Consider the following 25,964-nt stretch of genomic DNA (forward strand, 5'->3'; position numbering starts at 1 on the left):
AGGATATGGAAAGGGATTTTCCTAAAGCTCCGGAGTACTGTTCTGCCTGGGCAGGCCTGAGGAAAGGGGGCAGAGCTACTCACTGGAGAGTGTCTACCAGGGCCGTCCAGGTCAAGCCAGGAACTGGAGGAACCCCAGCACAGCCAGGGCAAACCAAGAAAGTTTAGTTTCTTTTCACACTTTTTTGTTTGGGCATGATGGGAGACTCCTGCAAAAGTAGGTAGTTCCTGTGGAACACACTGTCTGCCACCCCCTTTAGCTAACACCCTTCAGCAAAGCTTGGGGCCTTGTCTTAGGAGGCATAATGGCAACGCGGCCTGCTCGGGTGGCGGGGGACAATGCCCTTTCTCAACGTTTACCGGAGGAGGTCGACCCGTGAGTGGCAGACTGCTGATGCTTAGGTTAGATGAGCAGCAGCGATGCGATCCTTCTAAGAACTTTAATAAACTTCCTTTGATTCCTCACTTCACAAATGAGGAAACTCATTTGTTGAGGCTCAGAGAGGTGAGAACTTGCTTTAAGGCTCGCCGCTAGGAGTGGCTGAGTGGACATTCCAAGTCGGGTCTGTGGTTCCATAATCTGTGCCCCAAAGGTTGCCCCAGAGTTTCTCAATCCCGCACGCCAAGGCCCTGAGGCTAATGAATCACACACATGCAGAGCTGCTGAGGGTCCAGCACCCACGGCGGCTTGGAGGGGGCCTCTTGCCTTTACCTCAGCGTGTCTGTAAAGCATGAACAATGTCTGCTTGCGCCAAGTGGGAAACAGGGAGAAGCTCTGCCTTCTGTCTTGGCAGCATTCGGCCCCTTGGCCAAGACCTCACAGTTCTCTGTTGATGGACTGGAGGGAGCCTTACCATTTCTGACCCTTGGGGTCTCTGGTCCTAGAAAGCCTTGGCCCTGCAGTTGCCCGGAGCCCACCTCGTCGAAACTCCGCCATCCCTGGGGCGTCGGTGTTGAAGTTCCCAGACTGAGTTCTTCGGATCCTGTGTGGAGAGGAGTCCATGGAGGGTGTCAGGGGGCAGCTGGGGGCATGCAGGCAGGGCACCAGCCCCTATGCAGGGCCATGCCAGCTGGACGCTGGACTCTTCACGGCACTGCTGCCCAGGGCCTCCCGGAGATCAAGGATCATGACCTGTGACAGCTCCCCAGACCCAAGCCTCGATTCTCATTCTGCCTCTGGGATTTGGGGCACACCCTGTGGGGTCCAAGTGAGGAAGTGATGCGGGGAGGAGGCCCATATCTGCCCAGGGCCAGCAAGTCCTTCTTTAGGCACAGACTGACCCCTTGGAAGGAAGAAGTTGGTCTCATGCATTGTCTCCCCCAAAGTACATGTGGTGAAAGCTGTGCTTGGGGTTCGTGGGAGGGAGTGATGCTGGGAACGAAGGGCAGATAAGGCAACAGCTACATTTACTGTTCTCCTCCTCTGCGCCCTCGAAGAGAACTCCAATTCTTCCCTCTAACGGCCTGTTTCTAGTGCTGTTCCAACATCTAATTAAACAGGGGGCTATGTGGTTCTTTACCACATAGAATTTTGATTTCTAGATTTCTAGAAGAATTTTGATTCTAAGCAATGTAATTATGATCACCACCAACTTACTTTCCCCAGAACTTCCTGATGCCTTTGGGGCTCCGTTTACCATCTGGGGTCAGGGGAGACTGGGGACTTGAGTCAGTGCCCGAGGATGTGGATGAGAGATCGTTGGCCATGGCGGTGTCATCCCAACCACTTTCTGTGTCTCCTGAGATGGAAAGAATGGAATGGTGTGTGAAGGACAGAAAGGAACATGACCTTCAAAACCTTGACCCCAGGCCAGGGCCATCCTTCAGTGGGACTGGGGAAGAGTTTGCTCTGCCTGCTAGGCAGAATGTCACACCTCCTTCTCAGAAACCAGTGGGGGCTCAGGCACACTCCAGGCTCTCTCTCTGAGGACTGGCCAGGTTAGTGTTCCAAACTGGGGTGAGCTAATGTTTTCAAGTCTAAAGGTTTGGGGGTCCAAGTACTGGCAGGTAACTTCAACAAGGAGCTTCCTCCTTCCCCCAAGGGAGATGCAGGGCTGCAGGCAGGAGGGGATGTGGCTGAATGTTCCAGAAGGGAGGGTGTCAGGGGAGGGACACAAGGGCATCTCACTCTCCACCTCACCTGGAAGGGTACAGTACCTAATACCGGGGCACTGACACTCCGGCCACGATCTCCAGCCAATCAAGAAGCAGAGAAGCCACATGAAGAAGCAAGAGAGGCCAAAGTCCAGCCCAACAGAGTTATAGGGAAGCAAAGAAATAAACAGAAGAGTCATCGAGCAAGAGAGAAAAACTCAAACAGAAAGAAAAATAATCCCATGAGAAAAGAAGGGTGGGAACAGTGACTGAACTTGGACCCCAGGGTCAGTGCGTTGAGAGGAGGTCTAACGCGAGGGGATCGGAGGGGATCGAATACTCTCAGGGCCACTCCCTGGCAGCCCGAGGCAGCCACACACGGGTAGGGAGAGGGAGGGAGAGTGGCAGGGGCTGACACACTGGGGCACACGCAGCCCCCATGTGGGCGCCAGGGCTCCCTCAGATCAGTCTAGAATGCCCTGAAGCTGTTGTGAGTCCAGAGTCTCAGGGTTACCAGGACAGACTATCTCAAGAGCTTGTCTGGAGTTCCTGCAGCCAGAGGCGGAACTGGCCAAGGGCAGAAGGCAACCCACGAGCTAGCTCAGAGAACTTACAGGGGTGAGGAGGAGAGGAGGGAGGGCTCTGCAGGGACCAGAATGTTCCCTCCTACACTCCATTGACCTGTTGTTGTTGAGGAAAGATGGCCTACTCTGTGTGAAAAGCAGTGAAGACCTCCACGGTTCCAGGTCCTAAGCACCAAAAGGGCACCTGTGGATGGATATCTTTGCCCATTGGCCACTCCATTTCCCTAAGGAAACACTTTCCCTTGGAAGAGCGCATAATATCATCTTACCAGTAATAGGGAGGCTGCAGGAGGAAGGCACAGATGGGGGTGATATCAGGATGACAAAGGAGGAGGGAGGGAGGGACAGGAAGGATGCACTCAGGGGTCTAAGAGGGAAGGAACAGAGGAATGATGGGAAAGACACGGAGGGCCAAGAGAGGAGGACTGGAAGAGGGCAAATGGGGGTGGAGCAACTGTGGAAAGAAAGGGAGGGCTCACACCCTGGGTTTCTGGCGCTCTACAGGGCTTACCAAAGGAAATAATGTACCCAGACAGGGAGCCATGGTCTCTGCCAGGGAGGCCACCCAGAAGGACACCTTTTCCCGTCCATCCACCCGACCATCCCCCAACTGTGGGCTGTGGCAGTGGGCACGGGACTTTTGCAATAACTGAAAGTGTGGCCGCCACCCCTAGGTCCTGGACACTCACTCAGCCGCAGTAGGCTGCTCCCTGCGGGGTCGGGCTGCGAGGCAGTGGCAGTCGACTTGGCAGCCTCTCCATTGGGTGTCGCTCCTGAAAGCTTCCCAGGTAACGTGGGGTATTTGTGCTCCACCAGGAAAGGGCTGTCCTGTTGGAAGGAGAGAGAGAGAGACATGTTCAAGCAACTTTATGGCTTCAGACTCAAACCCAGTTAGGAAATGTTTGGATGCACAGACAATTCAGCTTTCCAAGAGCCACGTGTCACTTAGCCCAACTCAAAGACCTTGCAAAGATGACTTAGTTCAGGAAAAGGGACCAGAGTTCTGAGAAAGAAACTTGCCCAAGGGCCACACAATGAGACAGGGACAGAGTCAGGACCAAATCTGGGGCTGTTTGCAACTGACTCTAAATAGGAAGTGGAAGTGTCTGGCAAAGGGGGGCTTTGCCCTTTGGCTGGATGCTCGGACTTGCCATGAATTAACAGCCACCAATGATCCCTTGGGCACTTCGAATTAACAGACCCGAATTCTAGTAAAGGGTACAACTACTGCTTTAGTATATATATTTATGTAATACGTCATATGGAAGTTACATTTATATATTACAGTAACAGTTATCTTGAAAAACACCAGGTTAAGACAAAGTGAGAAGGGACGTACACTCTGGGGAGGTGACAAGAGCAAACACGCCGGTGGGGCGACACACCACCCATTCCCTTAGAACTTAGGATCCTGGTCTGCACAAGATTCAGCCCCAGCACAATGGGCCTGTGCAGACACCCTAGCCACAAAAAGGGTACCCAAAACAAGGTGACATAAAGGGAAAAGAACTGCACTTAACTGGTCAGGATGGGCACAATGCAGCCAGAGAAAAACAAATATCATAAGATTTCACTCCCATGTGGAATTTAAGAAATAAAACAAATGAACAAAGTGAAAAAGAGAACAAAAAACAGGATTTTCACTACAAAAAACAAACTGATGGTCACCAGAGGGGAGGTGGGTGGGGACGCGTGAAATAGGTGATGAGGTTAAGAGTGCAGTTATCACGAAAAGCACGAGTGACGTATAGAATTACTGAATCGCTATGTTCTAAACCTGAAACTAGTATAACACTGTCTGTTAACTACACTGCAATTTTATTTTTTTTAAGAAAAAGGACATAATGGCCCCTAAAGCCACAAACCTAAGGGAAACCCAGTGGAATGCATTTGCATAAAGAGAGAAAATGCATTTGAATAAAGAGAGAAAATTCATTCCATTTTCTTTTACCAAGGAAATCGACTGTGGATAACTTGATGGGGCCCAGAAGAAAAGTAATACAAAAGTTCTGATTTCCAAATGGACAAGTCCGAGAAGTGATAGAGACTTCAATGCCTGAGACATCTCTTGAAGTTTCATTTAGTTAAAAGCCAGGTATCCAACGAATTCTGAATTCATTGTGCTTATAAAATACGCATCCCTGAAATTGTCTGAAATCCGATTCCTTCACTGAACATGGACTACTAACCACTGTGAACTCGGACTACTAATCCCCATGAACAGGCTCAGGAAGGAGAGATATGGGGGAAAAAAGGAGACTAAATTTCCAAGGAAGTCTGAAAGAACCAGCTGGTGAAGCACAAATAATCAGATGGGGAGACTGCATGATTTTTAAGCTCATGACGACCCACGAGGCAGATACTGGACCTGGTCAGGTCAACAGTTTACAAATGCCAGTCCCTGTGCCAGCTGCCTCACAGTCACCGGGAACACCTGAAAAGACAGGGTTCCCAGGTTGCACCTGGTCCTGTGAATCTACCCCGCTGGGAGCACACCCCAAGTGGTGGTATTTTTTTTTTTAAGATTTTATATATTGGGGCGCCTGGGTGGCTCAGAGGGTTAAAGCCTCTGCCTTCGGCTCAGGTCATGATCCCAGGGTCCTGGGATCGAGCCCCGCATCGGGCTCTCTCCTTGGTGGGGAGCCTGCTTCCTCCTCTCTCTCTCTCTGTCTGCCTCTCTGCCTACTTGTGATCTCTCTCTGTCGAATGAATAAATAAAATCTTTAAAAAAAAAAAAAAGATTTTATATATTTATTGTCAGAGAGAGAGAGAGAGCACAAGCGGGGGGGCAGCGGACAGAGGGAAAAGCAGGCCCCCTGCTGAGCAGGAAGCTCCATGCAGGACTCAATCCCAGGACCCTGGGATCAGGACCTGAGCTGAAAGCAGATGCTCAACTGACTGAGACAACCAGGTCCCAAGTGTCTGTATTTTTAACAAGCGTTTCAGATTACTCTGATGCACAGTTAAAGCTGGAAGCACTGAGTGTGGGGAAGGCAATGTTTGAAAGGTTTAAGGATCTGTGACTCCAGGTTCCACATGACACAGGAAATAGAAGAGTGGGGAAGGGCTCTCAAAACCAGATTTCCAGTTGCATCATCACCCATGCACCACCCCCCTCAAAGATCGGGAAGAGACCACTGAGGCCACCGATGTGGGCTGTCCAGGGTGCTCATTGGATGGGAAAGGGGACAGAAGCTGGTTGGGAAAGAAGACAGAACCTAACCCAAGCATGCGTGTCCCAGGCCTATAAGACAACAGAAAGAATCGAGGGTGACAGAAAGGGCTCTCAGCTCTGTTTAGCCAAGAACGACAGCTAGGAAGGAAGGACTCACTGCTGGAAAAGGTAAAGGTCAGGGCAGGACCCAGAAGGAACAGAAGAATGCGGCTGGTTGTGGGGGAATGGAAACCCCAGCTGCCTCACGTTAGAACAGAGTGGCAACGCACTGGAGGCGGCAAGAACACAAGCTTTGTGTCAGACGGACTCAGACAAAGCTCTTTCCCTTCAGCCTCCCACAACCTGTTTTATTGTTTCTCAATGGGGAACAACTCTTGCCTCAGGCTGAGCATGCCAGGACAGCAGATAAGCACAGGCACAAGAAATATCACGTGCCCGGGGCCTGGAGAGACAGCAGGCTGTAGGAGCACAGTCTCTAGATCAGACCCCATCCAGAACATTGCGCTCATGTGTGGTCCAGGGCACAAGCCGGAGAAACCAGTGCGGACCCTAAGGAGGATGAATGGGAACTTTAAAGGCTTGTGATCCACACGCTGGAGAAGAGGATGTTCAGCTCAGAGGAGGGTGTGAGGAGCAGTCAGGAGCAGAGGAGGCTGGTTCATTCCAGGGGCTCCAGAGGGAGAGCCAGGATCAGCGGGCACATGCTCTGGGGAAGTCCTGAAGGTGTATCTACTAGGGCTGGGAAAGATGTGAAGAGCTCTCCAGCACAGAAAGCGAGGGCCAGACGTCAATGTTAGGGGATGCCCCGGTGGCTGAGTGTGCCCGTGTTTAGCCCTGACACGTGAGCACAGAAAGGATGAGAGCTGTCCTGCTCCTCCAGCTTGTGTGTAGGAACCCTAACCTTCCCCTTCCCTGCAATCAGATCCACAATGTTAAAGATGAACTTTCCTGAGCCTGTAAAAGAAAATCCCATCCCACAGACAACGAGACGAAATCACACTACACGGTGCGCGTAAGCCAGAAACGGGAAAGGAAGCGTTGTCTTTCCTCCTGTGCTCTTATCCCTTATGATTCACCTATTTCCCAGGCACAAAGCTCCGTGTAAACTCTAGCAGACAACCATGAGTGCACGATCGGGGCAGTTATCGTACCTTGGTTTCCACCCCAGGGGAGAGCTGGTTCCCGTTGACACACTGTGCAGCAGCAAGAAGGGTTTCAATCATGTGCAGAGAGAGAGACCAGTGTTAGTCACAAATGACAGCTCTGGACCACCTGCCTGCTTCCAGCTGCAAGGCTCATCCCCTCCCTCCCCATCTTTCTGTTAGGTAATCACCATCCACGGAGGAAACACAGGTCACTGTCCAACCTGTGGACAGATGTTCCAGGTAGTTGCCAGCAATCTGACCAGGGAGAGCAAGAAGCACAGGACCACAGGGCCAGAGCCACTGAATGGGCCCCGTGGCTCCTGCCAGCCTCAGTCTTCAGGGGTGTCCTTTGTAATTACTGGTGCTGGTACACTGCTCAGACCAAGGGATTGAACACAGCAGGCTCCAGAAAGGTGCTCTCTCAGGAAAGGAGTCTGGTCTCCAGTGACCATGCCTGAGAACCTGGGATCTACCCTCCAGCACCCGGAATACCCACATGGTCAAGGGCCAGCCTCGAATAAGGGGCACAAAGCCCTCCTCACATCTCTCTAGACTCTTAAAAAAGCTTCCTCTCCAATCTCCTAAATTATCCTGTAACTCACTCCTGGGCTCATCAACTTTATCCACATTACTTCCTCATTCAAAATCCCTGCAACAGAGGCCCAGGACTCAAGACCTTGACGGCTTGATCTGACTCAGGCTCTGAACTCACACCCTCCTGCTCCCCACCATTTCCCAAAACCTGCCTGTGCTCACCTCTGCATCTTGTCCATCAACTCCCTGCAGCATGCCCTGGCCTCCCTCTGGGATGCCTTGGGCCACACCTGACTGGTTTTCTCAGAATGTTCATGTAATTCCTGCCTCCCCATCAGCTTCAGAAAGGCCTCTACAAGATGGGACCTGTGTGTCCCAGCACTGCTGGGTAAGGAACTCAGGAGTTACAAGGGGCTGACCTTGTCCACAGGTTCACTTCTTAGGTCTTCTAGGCTACATGAGAGTTTTTTCTGAGCTCTGGAAAAACACAAAAGAAAGCGAACAAAGACACAGTTACTGGACAAGGTGGTGTGTCATTCATACAGAGGACATACCAAATGTTTTACCAGTAGTCTGTTAAGTGGGTTTAGGGTCAAGGTCAGGAAAAAGTCACTCTCTCATCACAACCACTACACAGGAGACTGGCCCATTTCAGGGAATAACCTGGTCAGACAATGTATTGTTGAGGGCATGAGAGCATCATTTAAATCCAAATCAAAAGGCCTTGACGTTCCTTGGAAATACAGAACACACTCAATTCTATTACATCAATGGGAGCTAACTGGTTTATAGTCAGAAAGAAGACTTTGCAGAGTCAAAAGACAGGAGAGGTGCCGATACGGCCTCATCCGTGAGTCTAAGATGTAACCCTGGGAGGAAGGAGCTGTGCCACATTACAGTGGAGGTGAGCACATCGGCCAGCCACAGCTCCAGAGCATCACCTGCTAGGATCTTCCAAGCCTTTGCTCCAGCTCTGTCCTGACCAGTCCGCTCAGCGGAATTTGCTTTTTCAGAGGTTATTTTGCAGAGAAGGGCACAAACTATATAGAGAAGAGACCATGCCACCAGGGGTCACAAGAGTTACCTTGTAACAAGTCTCCTTGGCAGTGATGCGTCTCAGTTTATATGAGTAAAGCAAAATCTCTTAGTACATTGGTCTCCTGTGAGTCTGGTCAGTGTGAGTTAATCACTGTTGACTTTTTCCCAAGTGAACTCATACTTAAACTAAATTTCTTATTGTGCAAAGTGACTACCAATTGCAGTCTTTGACACTGGCATTTTTCTCTAGGGCTAAAGGCTGAGGGAAACAATGGCCCTATAGAAAGTGGGGTCCAGAACGTAGTGCTGGAGCCTCAGCACCATTCTGGGGAAACTTCCATCATACATATGGCCAATCTCCCCAGATGTCCTCACTGAATGACACTCTGCTCTTGGCAGTGGAGCCTCTGTATCTCCATTACATGGGGCCTAACCTGAAAGCATGTCCTAAATTGTTGACCTAGGGAGCTAGAAATTGGTTCATTTTAGAAGGAACTAGACCAGTGGCAGCCAGTGACCCCACAGGCCAGCCCATTATAAGCTCATTGTCATGTGAAGCTTCCCCAAAGCAACAGAACAACCTCTCTGTAGGAGAAATGGCTCTTCTGGCGAAGCTGGACTTGTCACAGGGCTCTGGGACTCCTAAGAGCAGAAAGGACTTTCAAGAGGGGACTGTTGAAAATGAGACCTACAACATGGGATGCTCTCACCCCAAGGAATCCCTGATGGGCACAGATGACCTACAGCCACTTCTCCTTTGAGGCTCCAATCCCTGGCCAGGTCTTTTCTCAGTGACAATGGCCCAGACCCTTAGCCCATGGGAAGGGAAGCTCATCCGTGGCTAGGGGAGGTAGGCATGTTTGTGACTGTTCCGGCCACAGTGTGGCCACTGTCAGGGCCTGGAGCACTGCTCAGTGGAAGGGCAGGTGTGCCTAGGACCTGTGGCTGTGCTTACCATGCATGGCCAATCCCTGCCTTGCAGGAGCCCCAAGGGTGGGCTGAGCGCACAGCAGCTCTAGGGACATAGTCAGGACCCCTACCTGGTTTCCAGTGATTTCTGTGGTAGAGGAGGCGGCCCCACGGCGGGAGAGTTACATCTTGGAGGCATCTGTACAAGAAACAGAAGTCGCCGTAGGGGACACTTAATGTGTGGAGACCACCTACCATCCCTTCTCCTTTGAGGAGTACCACTTCCTCCCCTAGGTACAGCCACATTGGCTGTGTTGATTCAGGTGCCTTGCTCTTTCAGGATGCCCAGGAGGAAGGAGTATTGGAAACCCAGGCCAACCTGCAACTCCTCCCCAGACCTGGCCCCATATCCCTGCAGGAGAGTCCTGACACCTGAACCCCTGGGGACCCTTGCCACTCCTGCCCTCTCTGAGCTGGGTTCTTTAGCTTTTTCCTTCTTGCAGGAAGCCACCATGCACCCTTTCAGAAACATGCCTTGTTGGTGTAGGTTAGCCAGAGTTGATGTCTGGTGCTTGCAATGAGAAGCACTAGAACGGACCTATGCACTTAACAAACATGAGCCACCTCCACGGCCTGCCGGGCCCCGTGCTGGGTGTGAGTAAGTGTTCCCCACAGCAAACAGGCAGACAGCTGAGATAAAAGATCAGTGCAGACGTTCTTATGATAATGATACCTCTAATGCAACAGAGGGATGGATGGGAGGAAGGGAAACTTCAGAAGAGGGCTTCAGAGGGGAGAACACTTGAGAAATGAGAATGGGCTTAGTGAGAAGGCAAAAAGGGAAGAGAATTACAGGTAGACTGAACATGAGCTAAAGGTGGCATCTAAGGAGGACACAGTTTGACATTTTCACTGTTGTACTAAGTGCAAAGATGACTTTTTCTCTAGAGCCCAGTAAGTACCTTTTTGGTCTAATAAACATGTGTCCATTTCCAGGTTCTGCCATCTAGCTGCTGTGTGACCTAAAGCAGATTAATTACCCTCTCTGAGCCTCAGCTTCACAATAAAGAAAGAATCCCAGCTGGGTGTCATTAAGGTGACAAGAAATAAGGTGAGAGCCATGTACAGAGCTCATTGCAGTAACCACACATTGGTACTGGGTGTCAATCACTGCTTCTGTATGATTGCCAGCAATCTGGAATGTTGATCTGACTTGATAACTGGTCACTTGGTAACATTTTAGTTCCTCCCTCAATTAAAAGAGTTGAGCTAGACCCCTAAGATCCTCTTCAGTTTGGCCATTCTAGAGTTTCATGAGCTTTTTACACCCTGAGCTGAAGGCCTTTCTCTCCTTGAGATCTGGATCTATGAGTATCTAGTCTGAATGCGGAGAGATTTGTGTAGGACAAAGAAAATCTGTCTGCTGGTTACAGCGGCTGGAGGGGTGTCTGAAATAGGAATGGATCCCTGCAGTAGCTGAAGTTATTCCCCTCCATGAGCAAGGCACACTCATCCATTCGACAACCATCTGCATTCTCCTGGGCATCGGGCACTATTACAGACACTGGACAAATGGGGGGAGATAAAACCAAACCACCCTCAGTCTCTGCTTATACCCCAGAGAGGAAAGACAAAAGAAACAAGGAACTGGATTGAGAGTTCCTATCCTTGCAAGTCCAGCGTCCACAATGTCAACCCTCCCAGTCAGGACACAGGCCAGCGCCTGGGCCCCTACCCACTCTCAGTGCTCTCCCCAGGGCCTTGGGGGCCACTCCATCTATTTAATTTCTCACCTGTCAAGATTTATACCTGACAGGTACCTGACTAGATCATTCCCCAAGCTCTGTAAGCTCCCAGGACCTGCTAAAACCCCCATCATGGGTGAAACATAGCACCTCTGGTTTAAAGAATTCTTCAGGGCCTTTATTCGCACTGTTCCACTTCCTGAAACTTCCCTCGAGTTCTTCTTCATTGATTAAGAGAGTTCTTTCCGAAGGCCCTGGAAGCATTAATGCAGAAGGGGGGGATCACTACTGTGGGAGTTATTCAGAAACCCATAATTAACACAAAATTCTAACAGTCTTTCTCCTTCATTAAGAAAGCCTAAGGAATACATAAAGGTACATTAAGAGTGTGACTCAGATTCTTCAGGGCATCTGAAGATGGACTGTCATGAGGGTCATCTCAAGGGCAAAGCTCATGTATGGAACATAGAGAAACCCCTAGGATTCCTCCCCAACCTTCTCACTCCTTGGCCACAGGCAGTCAGGCTCTGACTAGACCCCAAATACCAAAGAAGAGGAAAAACAGGGCAGCGATGTGTGTGCAGGCCCAGCAAAAGCTCAGCCAGAATGAGAGGTCTCTGAATGCCCTCGGAGCAGCCCCCTCCTCCGAAGTAGCTGCTTTCCGGGGACTGTGATAGGAGCCCAGGTCAGCGGCACGTAGGGTAAGGCAGGCAGCCTGGCCTACAGCCCGCCGTGCTCAGACGAACACTAATGCTGCCTGGGAGGTTCGTTCACCCCGGGCAGCAAATACGAAACACGGAGAGCTCTCCCTGCCCTGTGCCTTCCTACGGGAACCCAGGTACCCAGGGACTTAAAGGAGGCTCCCTGAGTGTCCTGGCAATCTACTGGGGGAGCTTTTAGATTCCTCTGGACATGGGAAAACTCTAATCCCCCATGAGGGTACCAAACTAATTTTTGGTCCAGGTTTGACTGCACTTACTGCCCCTAAGGGGTATGCTGGAAAGACACACAGCCGATCTCCAAGAATGGAGATTCCCAAGGGTTCGCACTGATGGCTTTATTTTCTTGATGATCTGCTTAGTCCCTGGGAGCTCTGGACCACCATCAGACATAGTTTCTAGGAAACAACAAGCTGCCGATTTCCCCCATCCAGGACAGGCTAACCAGCTCCACTCTCTAGCAGAGGATCTTCTCCAAATGAAGATGAAGAGCCTTCTGGCAAAATGCCCCTGGGTTTAACCCAGTCGATGAAATACCTCTGGGAGAAAAGGGCAGAGCCCTCCTTGCCCTCACCTTGTGTTGCCATCATCATCTCCTTCGCCCTTCGGTACTGGTTTAGCAGCCCCGTGAGCTCCTCTATCCGACGGTCCTGTCACAGTGGGAGTAGACTATACGTGAACACCACCACTGGCCCCTCTGAAGATTTCATGGGTGACGGGGGCCACATTATGTTCTGGGCACACGGAGAAGAGATGCCACAGGGAACCTAAGGAATGCTTCAACAGAAAGGTCGGCATCCAGCCTCCTTCCCATAGAGCCTGGGTTCTCAGTGCTCTACTAGGCCGCTCCCAACATTCTTGCCTCTACCCAAAGGCAAGAGTTCAATCTCTAGCCATAAAACAGTCCTTCTAGGGGTTAAATATTTCCCATCAGAACAATCACTATCTCCCCTCCTGAGGTAGCCTTAGAAATCTGTCTCCTAGTTCAACTATTGTCTTCTGGAGCTACATGCAAAAAAAGATTAAATAAAGCTGGTGTATTTATCCCCAATTCCCTCACCTGTTCCTGGGAAGTCTGAGATTCCGTGTACAACAGATGAAATCTCCCAGAGGAGATCATTTCTTTCATCAAAAGGTCTGGGGACTTGGGAGGTCACACAGATTCTGGCCCTAGACAGAATTGGGGGGTGAACCCTGGATACACTACCTACTGTGACCTGACCTTGGACAAGATTCAAGTGCTCTGAATCTCAGTGTCCTCATCTGTAATGTGCAGGGCTGTGATCCTCAGAGCTGATGTCCATCCCAGGGAGGTGCTCTCTAGTTACAGAGGGGGCTCCCCTAGGATTATACAGGGATCAGACGTGAAGGACAGAAGGTGGGGGGTAAGCACATGGCATGCTGCTTAGTGTCTCCACGATGAGTCTACACCAGACAGTACACAGAGGAGACTGGTGTCTAAGCGGGAGTCTAAGTAGTTACGACATTGGCAATAACTGCGGTGATATTTTTTCCCCCACACCTACATGAACAGGTACCACTTCAATCTGCCTCTGGGAGATTTCACTTAAGCCAAGTTCCTAGGCATCAAGGGCAAAAACAGGTGGCTGAGGCTCAGTCTCTAAGAGGCAGAAGCCATTCTCCCGACATATCCCTGGATCAGCAGCCTAATGGGCATGACCCTGCCCAGAATATCAGAGACCAATAGGGACCAAACAGTCAGAGACATCAGCAGAGGAAGGAGAGGGCTTTCTGCCTGACGTTCATCTTACCTTATCTTCATTGGCAACAAGCAAAGTTTCCATCCCCATTTTCAGACGTTGAATTTCTTGGTCTAAAAGAATTCAGGTGTGGGAAGAATTATGTAAAGACAGACAGCCATCCCCACATGCTAAGCTGCTGATACTTTCCTTGTGAATCAACTGCACACAGGCTCTTCTATTTCTTTAAAAGCCTGTGATGATGTCTGGCATAGTCAGTCTCATTAAACATTTGTTGGACTTCTAAATGAATGAAGGAGCCTAGTATTTTATCTTCTCTTTATAGACGTTAGTGGGGAAAAATCAAAATGCCATTTACTCAAAGGTGACACAGAAGAACCCCCAGATCTTTCAAAATCAACATCTCAGAAGAATACAGACATTTATTGCTGATTACCTGAGTGGGCATGCACCTGGGCTGCCAACTAGTTTTAGAGAAAATCCTACAGTCCCATGGACTGTAGCAAAGGTGAATTTAAAATAAGAAGAAAAAAAAAAAGAGAGAGCCCACATCTGAATGAAGATGAGAAAAAAATGATTATGTAAAAGAGCTGGTGGGTACTTGGCTTAATTTAAAATGGTATAGTCAGAATTGACTAACAAATGTTTAGACACATCTATAAGTATGTTCAAACAAACTCTATAGTTAAGGAAAACTATCTTACTTCATAAGCCTACAGAATTTCCCAGTGTGCCTCTGTATGGAGCACCCACGGCCTGCTCTCCCTCTGGGCCTAACAGGGACTCTTGATTTCTTCCCCAACCAGTCTGGAGAGCCAAAGGACAGTGCCTAAAGGAGCCAGAGGTCTCTCTGCTAAATATTTAGGCCTAGGGATTGTCACATAGTTGGGAGTTCCAAAACAAGGACCTGTCCCCACTCCTAAACTGATCACTGCAAAAGGAACAGGGACAACTATGTAAGCAAAGCAAGGAGACGAGGGAACTAAAGTACAGGCATCCCACTTGCAACAAGAACAGGACGAGTAAATTTATGGGCTTTGTGTACATAGTCATAGGGATTTATTTTCAGAGGAAAGTAGACAGTGCCTGCTCACTATCTTAGGCTCTTGGCAGCTGAAGACCAACTCTGCAGCTCCACTTGTGGGAGGAGGGCGGTAATCCCCATATGAAGACTGGCAAACCTCAGTGATTTGGGCAGAACCCAACCTGTGCAGCAAATGACAAAAGGACCAGCTCTAAGAGTTACCTGATGATGGACTAGAAGGCCTGGACTGCAGAGAAGCATAGGGTGGCGGGGGAAGGCTGCCTGGCCTCAAGTCAGGGCTCAGCATTCTATGCAGGTCAAGTATCGCAGAGAAGCTAGGATATCTTAGGGGGCCCCACAGCCTCCACCCCGAGCCTTGGCAGGTAGGGGGCATGCTCAAAGACTTGAGAAGAGACTGAGAAAGGCTGGGGGAGGGATGAACATATGGGTCGCAAATTTTCTTCTCCAGCCCGAGTCTTGGCTTCAGGGCTGCGTGGCTTCCCCACCCCAGCCAGGGACCCAGGCTCAGCTGTGCTAAGGCTGACCAGGGACCCAGCAGTGGGGCCAATCCCCAAGGCTACCGGACCTCGTCCAGCATCACTCTGCAGCCTGGTGGTGGGAGGAGAAGTCAGGAGGTGTGTGATCATTCTGTACTCCAGGTGAACAGCTGTAAACACTCAATAGGCGTGAATAAGAGGATCTGAGGATTCACCCTCTCGTTTTACAGCGGACTTGAACTTATCATGGTCCACTCACCACGCTTCCACTCACTCAGGATTTCTGAGGAGCCTACCAGGGCTGAATGCTGTGTGCAGCTCTGTGAATCCAGTCTTAAAGAGAACAGACACAGACCTGGCCCCACAGCGAGGACCACAGTCTTCACCACAGGACTTCCACCAGTGCAGCCCTGATACATTTAAGTGCTAGGATGGAAGTTAGAGAAAAATTGGACTGGGCGTGGGGGCGCACTTTGTTAAGGTACGGTGGCCAGAATAGGTCTGAGGGTTAACAGTGAGTTGAGATCTATAGGATGAGAATTAACTGCTTTGTTTCTGTGCCCTCAGGGCCTGGTATGAGTATCAGGCAGGCATCTACAAGTGACTGAATCACTAGTCTCCCCTGGGGGGAGGACACAAAGGAAGTCCTTCCAGTCAAGTGAAGGAAGAGCTCCAGGGGGGCTGCACAGAGCTTCGTGATCATACTACACATGAGAAGTTCACGGCCGTGAGTCCACAACAGAGCTGTGCTTTACAGGCCCGTTCACCCGCACGCTCATTTGTTCGCTCAGACATGTTTGCATGCATGCAGGCACACACAGCAAGCCTACTCACACAGGCACACACACACACCCCCACTCACAGACACACGTGCCCGGGGCCCAGGGGCAAGCACGTCCTATCACCGTCCAGCGGTTACCTTTCTCTGCATGGTCACTGTGGAGGGCCGCAGTCCGGGAGAGCTGGCTGTGCAGACGCTCGATTTCGGCAGCCTTCAGGGCCACCTGCTCTTGCAGCTGGGCCACCTCAGCCTGAAAGAGCAACAGAGGGTCCCTGGGAACTCAGAGGGACGACCAGACTGTGATGGAGTGCCTCAAGTCTCTCACCGCCCAGGACCAATGGGTCCTACAGCCTGCCGGGCAGTCAGGGACAGAAGTGGCAGAGGTGAGCAGTTAGGGGCGCTTAACTGCTTTCTCCACAAGGGGGCGCTCTGCCCACTGAACTCATTCTTCCGGGCCCATTTGGCCATGCCTACAGCTCGGGCTGGTCTCCTGTATCCTTCCACCTGACCAGGTGGCCCAGTCACCATGGAGGCCTGATAAGCTGGGATGGTGTGCCATGGGAGAGCTGCTGATGGACAGTTTCCTTCTGGCTGTGGTCTTCCTTCTCCCCAGAGAGTCACACAAAGCCATGGATATACACCACTGTGATAAGTACACACAGATTCCATTTTCCCAGCTCATCCAGGAAGTACAGTGGAAATCAAACCACTATTGGTAGACAAAGAGTAAGCCAAGGGTTCCTCCTGGAAGTACTTTCCCACCCTTCAGGCATAGCCACGGCCTCTGCCCAGGCTCCAGGAACCCACACACGCTCAAGTACGTGTCCACACATACAAGCACTCAGGTGCACCGAGCAGACACACTGTGGCAAATAAAGCTGGTAAGCACAGCCACAATGCCGCATACACACATTCAGACCCACATGTACATGGACTGTTGTACTGGGCAGTTCCCACATCTCTACTAAGCAGAGCAGGTTAAATTTCACACATAACAGTAAGTGTGATTATTCACATGTTCCCATACTCATGAGAAGATCAGAATGGTGTCAGTCCCATCCCACGGGGCACACTGGCTTTGGAGCCAAACCTGGATTCTCTCATTTCCTACTTGGGTGACTTTAGGAAAGTTAACCTTTCCGAGTCTTGCCTCATGTATGAAATGGGGAAAACAGCATTTACTTCATAGGGCAGTGGTGAGGATTAAGTAAGATAATAGTCACGGACAACTTAGCCTCATGCTTGGTAGACAGTAAGTGCTCAATAAATGCTGCCACTGTGGCTCCTCTCATCGTAATCCTTCCCCTGTGGATAACCAGCTAGTTCTCTGAGCACCAAACTAGACAAAGAAAGAGGGTGAGGACTAACTCTAGAGCCAGTCAACACAGAGTGGAGCCCAGTCCTCTGGCTATCTCTCCCTGGGGGGAGCCCAGTCACATCCCTGTCATGCCTCAAGGTCATGGAATGGGCTGTCCTTTCCCACAGGGGCTGGAGTTAACCTTCAAACAATTTCAAGGAACCAGATGAGCCCTGAGCCTTCTGGTGGCTCCTCTGCCCCACAGGCCTGCGTTCAGTCTCAGGACACACTGGCAGAGCACCCACTCTGCCTGGGCCTCCATGCTTGCTGACTACTCACGTCAGGCCTCACTCGCTCCTCACAGGAAACCATGGGAGGAAGTAATATCCCTGCGTGGTGCTTCTGGGGAGACACCAGGACCGGTACCCGGGACATAAACCCCACCCACTCCCGAGCCAGCTGCTATCCACTGTGGCCTGCGTGCTTTGGAGTTAACAGCACAGTGAAGGCCGCTATTACGGGGTGAGGGCTCCCCGCGCCCACCTCAGGGTCCCTGAATAAACCTTCCCTGATATCCCCCAAAAGGGAAAGAGATGACCATGTAGAGAACAAGGAGGCAGCAAGGGAGAGGATCTCCTTACTTGAAATTGTCCTGTGGAGCACTGCCCCTCTGCTCTGTGGTATTGACCCGCAGAGGCCAGACAGCCAAGCCTCGCTATGTCAAACTGCTTGCTGAGACCCATAGCTTTCCCTGGCTCACTGAGGGCCTCAATGCCCATGGCTGACCACTACTAACGTCCATGGCTTCCAAAAACCTTAGCCTTGAGACCTGCAGTCCAAACTCCTCTCACTTCTACAAGGACTATACTATTCTTAGGAGATAGTCTCCTAACCTCTCTTGTACCTCCTACAGCCATTTTCCCCTTTCTCTGCAGTCGGAGTGAGAGCTGGTCTCTGTCAGCAATCTGGATGCCCAGTGCTTGTCTGCAGGAGCCACGTATGTCAGTGGCGTGAGCCCATGGAGGCAGAGCCCAGCACCTGGCACAGGGAGGTCTCTTCTCTCTGAGGCCTGCCTCTGGGTGAGGTCACCTACTGAAAACCCTACAGACTAAGTGCCTGGGCCAAACCTCCCTTGTGTCAAATTCCACAGAATGGGCCAGAAATGACAAGTGTCCCCACGGCTGGGAACCCTAGTCTACCACAGCCCACAGGCTCTCTACCTGACCACAAGGGCAAAGGACGTTCCTGCCACAGCCACTGAGGCTGCAGCTGTGTGGCAAGAGGTCCAAGGCAAAGGCACACACATTGGCGCTGGGAGGGGGGGTATCCCAGCTCCCTTCAGGTACGCGGCCTCATTAAACCCAGGGAGCAGGCCCTGCTGCTGCTGCACTGGAAAATGAATGGCCTACAGGGACTGACACATTATATGCAGAAAACTGAAGAGAACTTTCAAGAAGAATACGGGTTTTTACTGTAGGGAATCAAGATTTTATAGGGAAGAGAGCATGGTTTTTGCAAAGACACAGTTCCAGATCGGAACCTCACCTTGGCCTCTCTGGGCCTTGGCTTTCTTACCACTAAAATGAGGATAGTGAATCCACAGACCTCACTACCTTATTTCATAGATCAAACGAGAAAAGGTGGGCAAAGGACTTGATGCCTTCTGGCCTGCAGGAAGTACCCAAACCTAGGAGTTACCAAATAACCCATCGTATCTCAAAGGGTTATATGCCAAGGCAAAGAGCTTAGGTGACCGAAAAAGAGTTATTTGGTCTTATAATAGGTGGTATGTACAACTCTGGAGGCTTCCCTGAGACAGGACTCGCCTGAGTGGAGCCCTGTGACAATAGGTTCTGGGATCTTTGAGAAAATGACTGAAGCACCATACACACAAAGGTCCCCTTAGATAAAAACAGGCTATAGATAAGCAGGTTCGGATTGCCTACGGTTGCTGCTGACTTGGTAAGATGTTGGGAAAGTTCCTTAACTGCTCTGTGCCTCGGCCTTCTCATCCATACAATGGTGAAGAAAATAATTTCATACAACATATTATACAGACATCAATATCACATTCAGAGTTCTAACAGCATGACATACATTGTATATAAGTGGTCAATACTAGAAACTGAGACAGAAAGAGAGAGAGAGACCTCCCAAAAGATAAATTCCTAGAACTAAATATTACAAATGGTAGCTCCTAGGGCTGGGGGGTGGGGTGGGGAGTGATCTTTATTTGTTTTTTTATGGCTTAAAAAGCCCCTATAAGGGGCACCTGGGTGGCTCAGTTGTTAAGTGTCTAACTTCGGCTCAGGTCATGATCCCAGGGTCCTGGGATCAAGCCCCAAATTGGGCTCCCTGCTCAGTGGGAAGCCTGCTTCTCCCTCTCCCACTCCCCCACTTGTGTTCCCTCTCTTGCTGTGTCTCTGTCAAATAAATAAATAAAATTTTTTTTAAAAAAGCCCCTATAATAAGTACTTTTTTATAATCATTAAAAGTTAACTTATAGAAAAAAATAAAATTACAAACTAGAAGTGAAGAAAATTCTTAAGGATTTTTAAAAACCCTAGTAAGAAGTAAACATGTCAATCTGGCTAACACCTCTGGGTGGCGCTGCAGAGACCGTAGTGAAATAGAGAGTGCGTTCAGAAGCTCCCTTACCCAGGAATGCCGCTCCAGGTCTTTTCCCTTCCCCCGCCCCCCAGGGTAGCCGAGCTCCCTAGTTCAACAGCAACATGATTTAGTTAGAACAACAGTCAAAGTATATTTATATAGGTAAAATATGCATTTGAAGCTAAAAACACAGCATGCCTATTTTAAAAACATTATTTAAAAACATCATTAAAGGGACTGCTACATTTAAAACAATGCAGCCCCTATTAACATTGGCGTTCATCTACCTTAAGACTTCTCACTTGCTCACAGCCCCTTCCCGGTCCCACGTCAGCCTAGGGTGCTACAGGACACAGCAAGAGGAAGGAGACTCAGCTGCTCCAGCAGCGCCTAATCCCAGGGGGCTTTCCCTTTGAAAATAGCGTTCTGGATCTTCTGTCTGCGTGGGCGCACAGAAGGGTCAATCTGCGTGTTTCCAGCTCAGGCTATTGCAAACCCTGAGCCCGAACACAGACCCTCCCCAATGGCCCTCAGCCACTCCCCAAAAGCACCAGTAACTGCCTCGTACCTTAGTGGCCTTCAGCTTCCATTCATACTGATTCCGTTCATTCTCCAATTCTTCCACCTTGATTTTGAGGTGCCTGAGCTCTTGCAGTAACTCCTGGAAGGATGAGGGGGAAAGACAGAGTTCTGATGGTGACAGAGCACGATGGCCCCTGGATCGACAACCCTGGGTAGGCTCATGCACAGGATGCCAGGTGCAGGAGCTCCTGCGTCATGCTCTGCGCGGCAGCTCGAGTCTTGAACCATGGTCCTGTTCCGGGAAAAGCTGTTTGGGCCATTAGAAAACAGAAGCCAGGGAGTTTTAGGCACAGGAAGAGAAAACGTTCTTATTTTTAGAACCTGTTCTGATCCATGTCCTCTGCAGAGTGCACCCAGATCATGCCCAAATGTGTGGGGGCGAGGACAGCTAGGATATGGGAGCAAGAGCAACACAGATGCAAAAATGAGGCAGCTTCTTGTGGACAAAGTAGTGGGAAGCAGGCCAGGTGGGAGCATCCCTCTGTGCTGGGGGGTCAAGGAACCTGGAGAGGGCAGTATGATCCTGGAAGGCTCCAGAGAGGAAGGGACAACCAGCAGGACAGAAGACACTAAGAGGCCAAATGCCAAATATAGCGCCAGTTGGAGGGTTCCTGGGCAGGGAACTGGGTCCACTTGAGAGGAGGGAGGGAGAAGCCAACCCAGCACAGGGAGGATGCAGGAGGCCGATAAAGGGGACGCACTGTTGGGACTGGGGCAGAGGATGGGTGGCATGCAGTGGGAGGTGAGGCCAGAGAGATAAGGTGGGGCCCTACTGGAAAGGCTTTGGATGAGGATATAAGGAGCTCAGATGCCATTCTTTGTCCAGTAAGGAGCCACTGAAGGTTGCTGAGTGAGGAAGGGATCATTGAACAACTTGCCCGTGGTGAGTCAGGTTTGTTTCTTCTGACTACAAGGCCCTTGCTCTCTAAACTACCCCTTTAGCAAAGATGACATTGCTAAGCTCCCTTGTCCCAAACCGAGGCTTCTTTAACAGTGGATTGGTCCTGCTGATTGGTTCCTATCTCACTTCCAGACTTTCTGATCTCCAGATTCTCAGAGACTCCCTACTCAACACCTCCACGCAGGCATCTCACGATGGTCGCAGCCCGGGTGGAACACTTCATTCCCCCTTTCGCGTCCCACGAAACTCCATCTCCGTGCACCTACTCCCTGTGCCAGAAACCCGGGGCCCATTCCTGGCACCTCACTCTCCCCCAAGATGGGGAGACACAGACAACCCCAAGCCTTGCGAATTCCACCTCCAGGGAAAGGAGTCTCTCCTTTCTCCCCAGCTTGGCCACCACTACTCTGACCTAGCAGCTCGCGTCCACAGCCCGGGCAGTGTCGCCAGGGCCTGCTCCTCCGTCACCCTGCCCTTCCTGAAGGCCCTGACCCCTACGGCATCCAGGGCAACAATACCATCAAAGCATGCCTCTGATCCTGGCATTCCCTCGAAACTCCGAAGCTCCTCAAAACTCCTAGGCTGCCCAGCCTGACCCGGCACCAGGTCCCTTGATATTACCCTTGCCTCTCTCCCTAGGCAGGCAATAGCCACATTGGCCACTTTGTAGTTCCCCTTTTGACGTGGCCCTTCACACACACCGATCCCTCTTGTCTGCATCTGTTAATTCTCACCGATCCTCAAGGATCTGAGGCCAAGCTATGGCGACCACCCCCTTCTTCAGGCCCCCTTACTACACTCCCACAGGGCACCCTGGAGCTCTCCTCCATCATCTGCAATCAGACATTTACTGGTATGATTGCAAACAGCTAGTATTCCTCCTACGCTGTGAACTTCGGGAGGGGCTTGGCTAACTCCAAGTCGGCTTCGCTGCCTTGCGGCACACAGGTGTGTCTTACCTCCTGATGAACGAACATGTGAAATTCAATTCGGCATTTAACCAGCCTGGAGTTGAGACAGTCCGCCAAAACGTTACACCGCTTACCCTTGAATTTTGTAGGGTAATTCATCAAGATTTTCTCGCATCTAAGGAAACTCTCTGTTGATGCCCTTTTAAAAAAGATGCCTTCCAGGCAAAGATCACTGCACCCATGACCTGCGGCATTAGACTTAAACGCCTGGTGGGATGGTGGCTTATCGCGGATGGTTCTGGGAGCACATTTCTGGCCCTGCCTGAGAGGCCACCACCAGGGCACAGACAGCATAATGCGGCCAGGCTCTGGTGACCTCTTTGGCACAATCTCTTCTTTTAGGTTGTCTGCTGCCCATCAGCGGCTATAAGCACCGGTGTGAATTTTAGCCTCTTTTAGCCATCTTCGTGGGTGACCCACTCAACACGGGGCATACCCAGTACCTTCTCAGCACTTCCCTATACAAATCCACACTTATATCTGGACTCTCATTTTTCCCCCCTCTTATCATTTATTTAATGTAGGAAGAAATCTCCCCCCAACCTCACCCACCGCCCCCCAGCCCGCCCCCAAGCTTCTCCCCTCATGCCTGAGTCTGGGTAAAGTTTCCACATGTTCCACGGTTGAGTATGGACTGTGGTTAACTACAGAGCTGAGGCAGACCCTCTGCCGTGCTCATGGCTACTGTGACCCTGACCTTCCCTCAGACTTTCCAGTCCTCTTTGACAGCAGGCTTTTGAGGCACAGGTCATCTCCACGCAGCTTCCATCACCAGGCCCAGCTAGGACACACAGGACACCGTCCCATTAGTACAAGGGGCCAAGTCCAGGACACCAGTCAGATACATCCCACAGGGCCCAGAGTTTGTGAAATCCCTTTCCTAGACATTCAGATGATGACCTCACTGTCATAGCAAATGGAAACTTGTGTTCTATTTTCTCACTAGGGATCAACTTGTTTAAAAATAAACTTGAAAGAATTATTTCATGATGCTGTTATTTTCTTAAAAAAAAAAAAAAAAAATCCTGGGGCGCCTGGGTGGCTCAGTTGGTTAAACGTTTGCCTTCAGCTCAAGTCATGATCCTGCGGTCCTGGCATTGAGCCCTGCATCAGGCTTCCTGCTCAGCGGGGGGCTGCTTCTCCCTCTGACTCCCCTTCAACGCCCAGCTTGTGTGCGTGCGTGCGTGCTCTCTCTCTCTCTCTCTCAAATAAATAAATAAATAAATAAATAAATAAAATCTTAAAGAAAAGAAATCCATGAAATGGAACTTTAATCAACCTCCCAGCCCAGGAGTGTCTGAATCACACCTGGGAAAGGGACTCCGGAGGCTTCCTGTTGCGTGACTGCCCCATCCCTCAGAGCACCTGACACACCTCACTCCTAGCCCTGAGGAAGACGAGGGCCACCACCCACTGGAGAGCGGACCTCACCTGCTCAGACCCTGCTCAGTGAGGGTCCCAGAGCTCAGCCCAGAGGTAACAACAGAGCCATGTTAAGCCACTGCACGCACCTGTGGTTAGGAGAAACCCCAGCCCCTCCCCCTGTGGAATGCCCGCACACGCATGCTGATATACTTAGGTGTGGTTCCTACAGGTGACCCCTCCCAATAGGCGCAGTCCTGGCTGCAGGCCGGGGGCTCGGCGGTGCCATCCTCGGGCGCCACCTTGTCAGGGACACCCCTCCTGAGTGAGAGGCGCTCCTGGATCTGCCTGTGGATGTCCAGCTGCAGACTACACATCTGCTCCTGCAGCTCACTGATCACATTCAGAACTGACTGCAGGAAGGAAGAGAAAGGAGAAGACACACTCAGGGCCAGTCGGCTCTCAGATGCAAAGCTCCTCCTTGTGAGAACCGCCCAGAAAGAAGGCAGCAGGCAGATGGGGAGCAGCAGGCGGCCCCCAGGGGTGACCACCCACTTCCTTCACAGGAACCAAAAGACATGGCATTTTCCCGGAGACCCACACCACAGCCAGGGCTGTCTTATAACTTGAACAAACCCCCAGCAGCTCCACAGTGCCACACGGCAGCAGTGGGGGGCGGGGGCATCCTAGCACGTCAACACAGAGGCACAGGGCCTGGCGACAGCAGAGACAGGCACGTGCACAGACCCATCCCCTCTTACACACGCTACAGGTGCCCCACCCCCATGAGCACACATCACACTTACAACACTAACATGTCCGACTCTATAAACTCTCCCTCACACCTCTACCAAACCTTCCTCCTTCGCCTCCCACTCCAGATCAGACTCCTTTGTAGCCTCAAGAACATGTTGGCCTTTTATGGCAAATTTGAAAAAAATAATCGCAATTCCTGGACTTCATACCTATTCAATGATGAATAGCACCTGCTAGCGCTCTATGGGGCTTTCCTTCTCCCGCCCCATAGACATCTAGTCACCGTGCAGACAAAGACCCATGGCCACAGTAATGAGGGGGGCTCACAGGTGAGGGGGGAGAGATACACAAATAATCACGACAGGCTGTAAGTGCCAACACCCAGAAAACACAGGGCTGCCAGGGAGTAGAGGGGCTGGTTCTGCCAGCCCCCTTGCCCACGGGTGGGAGTAAAGGAGTGAGCAAGCGAGCCATGAGCCTGAGTAACACGGTAGATGATGGTGCCGCTGGTGGCAGCAAGAAACCCAAGAGGTTGGGGGAAGCTATGAGCTACGGGGATGTGGACTTAAGGAAACACGTGGCAACAGAGCAGAGCAGAGACCGGGGTGGATGGGGTGGCAGCCAATGAAGCAGCTTAGGTCTCCCCGCCCCACTTTATTGATACTCTAAGCACTGGCATCTGGTACTTGGGTCTGCCACTGGTGCTGTGGGAACCGCCCAGGTGTGTTAGAAGGAAACTGTTCATACTCACCAATGACAATGGTGTCTAAGAAGGAAAACTCCCATCCATACCTTGTTTTGTAAATCCCCTTCCCCAGCGTAGATGGGAAATGGAGTCTGAGTGGCAGTTCGGACTAAGAAGGCACCAGGCTAAGGCACCTGTCTCCTCTCTGCTGATGCCATTTGGACTGTGTTGCAGTCCTTGGTGGCAGAAGCAGCCCCCTGGCCTCCCAGCCAGTCTCCCTGTGAGCCAGCCCCCCTGAGATGACCCCCACACAGCACTAGTTATCTTCCCCCAGGACCATCTCTCTAACAAGGCATTTTCCTACCAAGGCCAGAGGATTGGGCTGAGAAATCAAGGTGACCCTTATGGGCCTCAATGCCCTGGACCTCAGACCTCCACCCAGCACCCCTGTTACTGTGTGCACCCTGATGGGCCACACACCAATGGGCTGGGGCCATACCTGCCCTCTGCGTTCTTATCCGCAGTCCCAGTACAGACACTGGGCTCTGACTTAGCCAGTACTGTGTGTGCCACTAGCTTCCAAACCCCTTGCTGAGATTTTGTGTCTGAGAGCTGGCTGACCCTGAGTGCTTCCAAACCCCTCCTGTCTGACTAGCCTGAGCCACTAGGCATCATAGGCCAGCTCTGTCTCTACTGCCCATGGACTTGGCCACCATTGGGAGGTGCTCAATGGGGAGAAGACAGTCTACATTCAGTTTTTTCATGCTTCTTTGAGAAGTCTCCAAGTCTTTTGGAGATTTTAACCACTTAGCAGGTAGGTTTTAAGGACTACTTT

The 25,964-nt window shown here is 51.0% G+C and overlaps 1 protein-coding gene across 6 annotated transcripts in view; it reads right to left on the reverse strand.

Moving 5' to 3' along the window:
* The window catches only part of LOC111159412 (PPFIA binding protein 2), a 115,887-nt gene that overhangs the window by 14,498 nt on the left and 75,425 nt on the right, over positions 1-25,964 (reverse strand). For 4 of the 6 annotated variants that reach the window (XM_022521852.1, XM_022521855.1, XM_022521856.1 and 1 more), the window contains exons 6-16: positions 20,441-20,533; positions 16,104-16,215; positions 13,715-13,776; positions 12,517-12,592; positions 11,374-11,477; positions 9,610-9,677; positions 7,951-8,008; positions 7,004-7,045; positions 3,367-3,505; positions 1,597-1,738; positions 854-982 (exon numbers count right to left, since the gene is read on the reverse strand). In XM_022521852.1, coding sequence (XP_022377560.1) covers positions 854-982; positions 1,597-1,738; positions 3,367-3,505; positions 7,004-7,045; positions 7,951-8,008; positions 9,610-9,677; positions 11,374-11,477; positions 12,517-12,592; positions 13,715-13,776; positions 16,104-16,215; positions 20,441-20,533 — 1,025 coding nt within the window. Of the gene's footprint in view, positions 1-853; positions 983-1,596; positions 1,739-2,156; positions 2,190-3,366; positions 3,506-7,003; positions 7,046-7,950; positions 8,009-9,609; positions 9,678-11,373; positions 11,478-12,516; positions 12,593-13,714; positions 13,777-16,103; positions 16,216-20,440; positions 20,534-25,964 lie in introns of all 6 variants that reach the window. The other 2 variants (XM_022521854.1, XM_022521853.1) reach the window with 1 other exon arrangement.

Source organism: Enhydra lutris, unplaced genomic scaffold, assembly GCF_002288905.1.
Source record: "Enhydra lutris kenyoni isolate GAN:26980312 unplaced genomic scaffold, ASM228890v2 scaffoldscaffold68, whole genome shotgun sequence".
In the NCBI taxonomy this organism is placed as follows: domain Eukaryota; kingdom Metazoa; phylum Chordata; class Mammalia; order Carnivora; family Mustelidae; genus Enhydra; species Enhydra lutris.